This window comes from Trypanosoma rangeli (genome assembly GCF_003719475.1).
Source record: "Trypanosoma rangeli strain AM80 chromosome Unknown Tra_15.4_contig_00499, whole genome shotgun sequence".
NCBI lineage: Eukaryota > Euglenozoa > Kinetoplastea > Trypanosomatida > Trypanosomatidae > Trypanosoma > Trypanosoma rangeli.
The window spans coordinates 1-7,088 of record NW_021706245.1 but is presented as its reverse complement, the minus strand read 5'-3'; the positions used below and the strand labels follow the sequence as shown (position 1 = coordinate 7,088).

The 7,088-nt window shown below is 57.2% G+C and overlaps 5 protein-coding genes across 5 annotated transcripts in view, besides 4 other annotated features; all 5 read right to left on the bottom strand.

Annotated features, from left to right (window-relative positions):
* The window catches only part of TraAM80_09021 (trans-sialidase), a gene marked incomplete at both ends in the record, with an annotated part of 672 nt that extends 81 nt beyond the window's left edge, over nucleotides 1-591 (bottom strand). Inside the window, one exon of the mRNA XM_029385730.1 lies at nucleotides 1-591. This exon is cut by the window's left edge and continues 81 nt beyond it. Coding sequence (XP_029234421.1) covers nucleotides 1-591 — 591 coding nt within the window.
* A 64-nt stretch (nucleotides 592-655) lies between these two features.
* Nucleotides 656-693: a microsatellite.
* Nucleotides 694-1,223: 530 nt separating this feature from the next.
* Nucleotides 1,224-1,262: a microsatellite.
* A 1,066-nt stretch (nucleotides 1,263-2,328) lies between these two features.
* TraAM80_09020 (retrotransposon hot spot (RHS) protein) lies at nucleotides 2,329-2,913 on the bottom strand (the record flags this gene model as incomplete). The annotated part of the gene is made up of 1 exon (XM_029385729.1): nucleotides 2,329-2,913. One exon carries the CDS (start codon nucleotides 2,911-2,913, stop codon nucleotides 2,329-2,331), a length of 585 nt encoding a protein of 194 aa, XP_029234420.1.
* A 675-nt stretch (nucleotides 2,914-3,588) lies between these two features.
* Nucleotides 3,589-3,623: a microsatellite.
* Nucleotides 3,624-3,866: 243 nt separating this feature from the next.
* Nucleotides 3,867-4,430, bottom strand: TraAM80_09019 (uncharacterized protein; the record flags this gene model as incomplete). Its single annotated transcript, XM_029385728.1, has 1 exon — nucleotides 3,867-4,430. One exon carries the CDS (start codon nucleotides 4,428-4,430, stop codon nucleotides 3,867-3,869), a length of 564 nt encoding a protein of 187 aa, XP_029234419.1.
* Nucleotides 4,431-4,569: 139 nt separating this feature from the next.
* TraAM80_09018 (uncharacterized protein) lies at nucleotides 4,570-5,112 on the bottom strand (the record flags this gene model as incomplete). Its single annotated transcript, XM_029385727.1, has 1 exon — nucleotides 4,570-5,112. One exon carries the CDS (start codon nucleotides 5,110-5,112, stop codon nucleotides 4,570-4,572), a length of 543 nt encoding a protein of 180 aa, XP_029234418.1.
* Nucleotides 5,113-5,160: 48 nt separating this feature from the next.
* Nucleotides 5,161-5,199: a microsatellite.
* A 1,443-nt stretch (nucleotides 5,200-6,642) lies between these two features.
* On the bottom strand, nucleotides 6,643-7,088 carry TraAM80_09017 (uncharacterized protein; the record flags this gene model as incomplete). The annotated part of the gene is made up of 1 exon (XM_029385726.1): nucleotides 6,643-7,088. A coding segment is annotated over one exon (446 nt), but the record flags the coding sequence as incomplete, so codon positions are not given.

The window sequence follows — 7,088 nt, the reverse complement described above, 5'->3', positions numbered from 1 at the left end:
AACTCTAGGTTTAGGATACATTGCATGGGTCTCGTTCCACTGGACTTTCTTCTCTTCACCCTCAGTGACACTCCCCTTCACCAGCACAATCTTACATCCACTTTGATCAGCCTCTTTGCTCTCCAATGTTGCACGGCTGCAGCTTCTCAGCAGCATATAGACACTATTGCCACTCACAATTGTTGTTGGTCGCGATGTGTCCTTCATTTCGTTACCACCTTCCTTCAGCAGCTGCGTGTGAAAGGAACCTGTGCCTGCACCCATCGGAATCTCAGTCGGTTCTGTTCCAATTTCCTTGAGGTGCTGTGATACGATGCCAGTGAAGCTGTCAACTCCATTCTTGCACTGGGCCTCAGCAACGGCAAACACAGCACCGTCCACCTCCACAAGGCTGGGGACACGAAGCGAGCGAACTGACCCTTCAACGCATTGCATTCCCTCCCATTTGGCATCAGTTATCGGTGTCGTCCCTGTGAATAAATTAACGGCCGTCCCTGGGGCACTTCCCGCAGCTTGACTGCCACAGCATGTCAAGAGCACAAACAGCAGCAGCACCAAATAAGAAAACAGGTGCCGGTACATCTTGGGCATGTGTCGCTGCTTACTCACACTCTCTTCCCTCGTTGTGGTGGATCCGCTCAGGCAGTAAGCGCGAGTGTGTGTGTGTGTGTGTGTGCTGGTGGTGGCGGTGGTAACTGCAGAGCGTTTCAATGTGCACAGCAGCAAGTAGTGTTTGTTCTCTTTCCTTCCGAGGGCGTTGAGGAAAAAAAGTGAGGTGAAACCAGAAAAAAAAAAACGATGGGCAGCGCCCGCACCCACAGTTGGGCACACCGGAAAGAACAGTGGCAATCCACAACGAAGGCCGCACCGACAAACACGTGGGCCGCATGACCTCACACTCGCCGCCCCCCACAAGAGACGGCAGCCGCAAAGAAGGCGGCGATAGCAGCGACTGTTGTGCGCGGCCCTAAAAAAGCACCACCCGCACCTGCACGGAGAGTCCACAGTGTGGGATGCCCCGCAGAAATCAAACAATAAAAAAATAATACATAAGCACCTCGCTTACCGTCTCCCCCGCCCAGCCCCTTCAAACCCCGCCAGCAGCAACACACAGTGCGCATGCCGGCGGGACCTCCCATCACGGTTCCCACAAAAACCCCAACGCCCCCACTTCCCTCAGCGCACTGCAGCAGGAGTGGGGTGCAGCGTAACAAGAAAATTGAAATAAACAATAAAAGCAATACAAAATAACAATAATAAATGGCGGCGGGCGTTCGTCTCCATCTTCTCCAAGCGATACCCGGCATCAAATGAAAGAAAAAAAACACCACATTACGCACGCTGCATATGCCTTCCCTCTGCAACCAGAAAAACAAGGTTCTGTAGTTATGTCACCGCCACTACCAACAACCCAAACGCAATCGCCTGCTTCCCAGCAACGCCGCGGTGCTCGTGGAAGTGAAGCACCTCAAAGAGGCTGAAGGGAAGCAAAAAGACGTTTCACTCACTGCACACGGTATTTACGTCTTCATACAACACCGCCACATGGTACTGACGCGCCGTGCTCTTCCAAAAGGTCCTGTTCCTTTTATCCTCCGTACTGGCCTAGCTGCCGGAGTCCCAACCGTCGTCCTCCACGGTGCCTCAACAAAGAAAAAGACTTCCACAAGCGGAAAGCCTTCAGCACTCGGCGCATTGCATCAATCTTCCCAGGATGAAGCACCTTCGGCGGCAGCGCAACCGCGTCGGTAGGGCACAACGGTGGGTTCATTTGCAGCAGGCATGGCCGTGGCCCGCACCCTCCTGCTGGGGTTAGAGTCCGCAGCTCGCTCAGCTTATCGCGTATCCTTCGCACAAAGTCCCCGTACATGAACACGTCTATTGCGTACCCCTACACTGCGGAGGGCAGCAGCGCAGAGTACGGCATCAGCACCGTCATGAAGTCGAGACGCGACCGCATCACCTTCGCCACGCACACCAACACGTCGGCACTGAGCGAAGCGGAACCCGGGGCGTTCTGGAAGCACTCTGTTGCCCGTCCCGTCACCACCCGCTCCATCTTCGAGTAGTCTCCAGTCGGAACGCTGCAAGACCACACAAATCCACCTTGTCCAGCCCAACGTAAAAATTCACAGCCCACGTCGTGAGTCGGTCGATGTGCGTATGAAGCTCACGCACAACTCCATTCCCGTAGCGACTGAAGGCGTAACGCCGGACTGGTCCCAAGCGACTCATGCGTCTCTCGGCCTCGCTTAACTGCTCCGCCTGCCCCTCCGCAGGCTCTCCCCGTGCATCCTCCAGGCACACACTACCGTCACATCTCTCTCATCAGGGCCGCTCATGATGATCCGGGGGGCGCCCATGTCCTCCTCCCAGTCCCTGTAGCGAGTTTCGTTTAGGGACGACACGGCAAGCATGCCCCACCCAGTGGGAGGCATTTTGGCGGGCAACATCTTCCTCCACCCCATCACGTCGCAGACAATATACCCCCTCATCTGCACGGAGACCTCCAAATAAACTCTCCATCGCCGGAGTCGAACATCCGAGCGAAAACACCGTCTTGGTGGTCTTGTCAAACAGAAACGCTCGCTCCCCAATGAAGCACGCCACCGCGTGGAGCTGCTCGGCGTCGTAGTGCAGCAGCTGGTAGAGAAGGCACGAGCAAGCATCCACCGACTTCCCGATCCCGGGCGTCCCGATCAAGGCACGCAGCACAGACGCCGAGTTCGCCCCGCCGTGCGTGCCAAACAGCCCGGCCAGATCGCCCTCAACGATCTGCCACGCCCGCTCCACCTCAGAGTACACACAGCAGTCAGAACCACATCCTTGCAGCAGTGCGTACGGCCACTTCTCGGAGGTGAGCACCACCAGACTGGGACGTGGTGGGCGGAACTGCGCTGCACCGTCATCCATGAGAACAGTCGCCCCCTCCACCTTTTAATCCCACGGCTGTGGTGGCCTGCCTTCCCTCAGCTCCATTCGCATCCCTCCTCGCCCGTCAGAAACTTCCATGACGTGACCCCACCCCGCATGGCAGGCATCCTCGTAGTGTCCCTCCAACTTCTTCAACGTGAAACTCACCACAGACGTCTTGCGCCACCACCGCAGCGCCACGACAGACGCTGACGTGCGCAGTCAAATAATTAACCAGCCGTCGCAGCAACCACGCGGCAGCGGCGCACCTTTTTTTCGTTTTCTTTTGGATTCCCGTCTCTCACCCAGCAGTAGGCGTCGCGCAATCCGACGCCCAACGCAGACGCATCTTTCCACGCTCGTTCCAAGCTCCCAAAAAATATCCGTGTCGCGCCGCCCAAGATTCTCCCAGTGCTGGCCGCCTCGCCCTCTCTGAGGAGTGGTCTACGGCGCGTTCACTGACGGGCCACGCAGCGGTCACCAAAAAAGGATGCGAAAATAAAACACGCGCACGCCTCGTATGAGCAGCCCCGGTGGAAGCGTTCCCTGGCAGCCGCAGCAGCAGAAAACGGCCGCTTATTTTGGGGTCTGGCTGGGGGGGAAACGAGGCGGCAGGGGAAGATGCGTTGGGTGGCCCTACCAAAAATGCGGGCCGCTACTCCTCCTCCTCCCACCCACACAGACAGACAGTCAGACGGCACTGCCAGCAGCTGTGGTTTATTAACAGCCAAAAGGAGGGCACAACGTGCGAAGGCGCACACCCCGAAGCATCGGCCGTGCTCCACTCCCACTCCCGCGAACCAGGAATAGCCCCCAGCAGAACCGTTTCCCACTGAGGCGCAGCATCCAGTCAAGCACTAAAGCAGCAAGAACGAAGAGGTGAGGGAAGAGTCGATGCCTTCAGTCTCTCCCATAAGCGAAAAAAAAAAAAACTCCCCTCAACGCCAGACTATCTACCACGCGCCCCGAACCCAACACAGCAACAGACGGCTACGCACCCCCGTTTTCTCCATGGCGTGTGAGTGACGGTGAAAAGGTGGAGACGCGGCCGGCATCTTGCGTTGTCCCTCAAAAAAAACAATCTTTTCCCGGCCCACCCTTAGCGACTCCTGCGCATACGCAAAGCAATACAACAGGAAAAAGATGATGCACAGCACACTCACCATACGCTGCAAACCACAATGCACGACCCGGCCATTCCGTCCGAACGCTCCAACAAACATAAAAATACACAAACCCCGTGAAGTGAAGCCAAAGCGTGGGGCACCCACCGAGCAGTGGGGACGCGCAGCAGCAAGTGGGCCGACCAGCAAGCACACACACTCCCTCCCTTCCGGTGCAGCCCAATCCAGGAAGAGGAAGGGAGAAAGAAAGGCCGCCCACCGAAAGCAATCAAAACCAAAACAATTGAAATGATTAAAGCAGTTACGGTGCTGTACCCATGCAGCCAAGCAGAACGGCAGCGGCCCCTCAAAAGCAAAATAATTAAAACAAAAAGGAAGACCAACGGGCTGCATGAGTGTGCGTGTATGCATGAGCACATTACGTGTGTGCCTCGTGGGGTGGGGCGAGGGCGACAGTCCGTGCGGGAGGACACACACAAAGAGAGAGAAATATATATATATTTAAGCGAAGGACGAGCTGCGCACCGCTCCCTCACGCCGCCGTCATCGCAGCAGACACTGCACACGCAAAAAGCAGAAGAAGCGCAAGGGGGGAGGTGCAGTGCAAGGCCGCGCTGCCGCCGTCACTGTCGCCATGCGTCGCCTTCGTTGTTTTGGTGGTGGCGTTGGCAGCTGGCGCTGTTGCTGTTCCCTCCGCACCGCCTGTCGCTCCATCTTCAACTTGACTTTGGCTGCTGCCACCTGACTGTAAGTTAGCCTCTTTCTTTCCATTTGACGCTGCTGGCACCTCCTCCGGATTTGAAGTTTTTGCTCCGCCTGTCTCTCCCGATGGATTTAGCGGTAAGTTATCAGTTTCCAGTTTTGTGGATACAGTAGAGGCATCCTGCCCCAGTTGTTGACTTACTTGTGAAACTTTTTCCTTGGGGTCGGTGGCACTGCTTGCCTTCTCATCATTTTTTTGAGCCTGATTCTCAGCCTGACGTTGTTCACTCTCTGCCTGCAGACTCGCCCGCAGCAGCTGCACAAACTCCGGCTTGCGGCCACAGTACTTCGCCCGAATCTCCACCTCGCTCATGTCCCTCGTGACCGTCCTCAGGTCCCTCCAGTCACTCTCCGTGCAGTAGCCGCCACCCCCACGCACCGACACCGCCGCCGCCGCCGCACAGCACGCAGAGGGCACACACCAACAGCACACGGCCAGCCATCCCCACTCTTGTCACAGCAGCAAAGACACACACACACGCACAGTCTAGCAAGGGGCAGAGAGAAGAGAGGAGGGTGAGAAGAGTAACACACAAAAACACTGAGAGATGACAATGACAGACAAACCACTCGAAGCCGAACGTCACACACACCGCAGCAGCCGCACCATCGCCACTCGCACAGCTCATTTATTGTCCGCCCACTCCAAAATACGCACCCACCGTGCAAGGGCGAAAGACACGCGGAGGAGAAGCCGGCCCCACAGCGCACCCACACACCCGCAACGCGAAGGACGGGGCGAATCCACGCCCACCGCACAGTCTGCCGCTGCCGCACATTTGCCCTCACCGATCCGCATCACGCCGCACGGCAGGCTGCGATGGGTGATGCCCCACACACTCGCAGCGAGACACGCCACACACCCCGTCTGTTCTCTCCCTCCACAGCGGGCGCCTTCAAAGCGGCCGCCACACGCCCCACCACTCCCGTGCCATCGCAGCGAAAAAATAAAAGAATCCTCCTCGTGGACTACCGGTACCTCTAGCAGGAAGAAGAGGAATTAAGGCATGCCAGCAACACAGCCGGCAGCGGGAGCAAACACGACACGGCGACATGCAGCGACGGTGGCGGGCACGGCACCCACTAAAAGAGAGCTGCAGTCATTTGACTCGAAAAAAAAAGGAGAACAAACAACACAAAATGTTTCGGCAGATGTTTTTTGTTTCACGTGTCCAGAAGCAGAAAAGAGCAGCGTGTATTCATTGTCCGTGCGGAACACACAGGAAAAAAAAACTGCCTGGTCGCACATTGCGCATTTGCCCCTTACGGTCTCCGCGGCCTCGTGTTTCGTTTGGGCACTCCGTGAAGCGTACAGCAACGAGACCGGCATCGCGTGTGTATCGATGGCAGCAGCAGACAGGAAGGGGAAGGGGCGCCACCCACTGAGAGTGTGCACGGAGTGACGATGCAAAAAAAAAGAGCAAAAACATCCCTCACACCACAAGAGAGACGTTGGCCCAGAGGAAACACAAGCAAACTGAGCGCACAAAAAGTGTGCGTCGTCCCTGCCAGGGTGTGTGAGTGTGTGTGGTTGCGCCTCATCATTACCCAGCCGCACAGGCAACGGCAGCGGTAGCGGTGAGGCATGCACCCACACAGCTGCGACGTCACTGCTGCCCACGTTGTCTGTTGTGTGTTTCCCGGCGCTGAGACTGTTGGGGTCACAGTGGTGCAGACCCTCTTGCAGGCGTTTCCTTTCCGAGTTGAACCCGAACTGCCTGCGCCCCCAGCAGCAGCACGGGGGAACAGCAGCCCTCGCCCACTGCTAACTGCATCTTCTTCTGCAGGAGTGTCCCCTGCAGCAGGTGCTGAAGATGCTGTCGGCATTCCTTGATGCCGTGATTCAGGCCAATTTTCTCTGCCCCTCAATTGTTGGGCCGCAACTTGCAAACGCCCAAAATGCCAAGGTGCACGTCACCCACAGCAGGACGGTATGAAACAACAGAAAAAGAGGCTCCTCAACACCCTGCCACTTTCGCCGCAGCGCACTGCCCTGCATCGCACAAGGCGCCGTGAACGCAGCATGCCCCCGTGGCACCGGCCCTCCTGCAGCGCGATCCACAACGGCTGCCCAAGTACGTCGATTCGGCAATGAAGCAGATGCTGTCACCACCGTCGCCCGCAGTCGCCTCGGGAATGTCAAAAGGTTCAAGCCGGTGTGCGCAATTTGTCTGTTTCCTCTAGCCACAAACACGCCAACCCAACTCTTTGTCATTACCCGACCACGACACCTCCACCAACGTACTTGCTGGCGACGCACCGCCACTACGCCCCGCCGGTGCCCCGCAG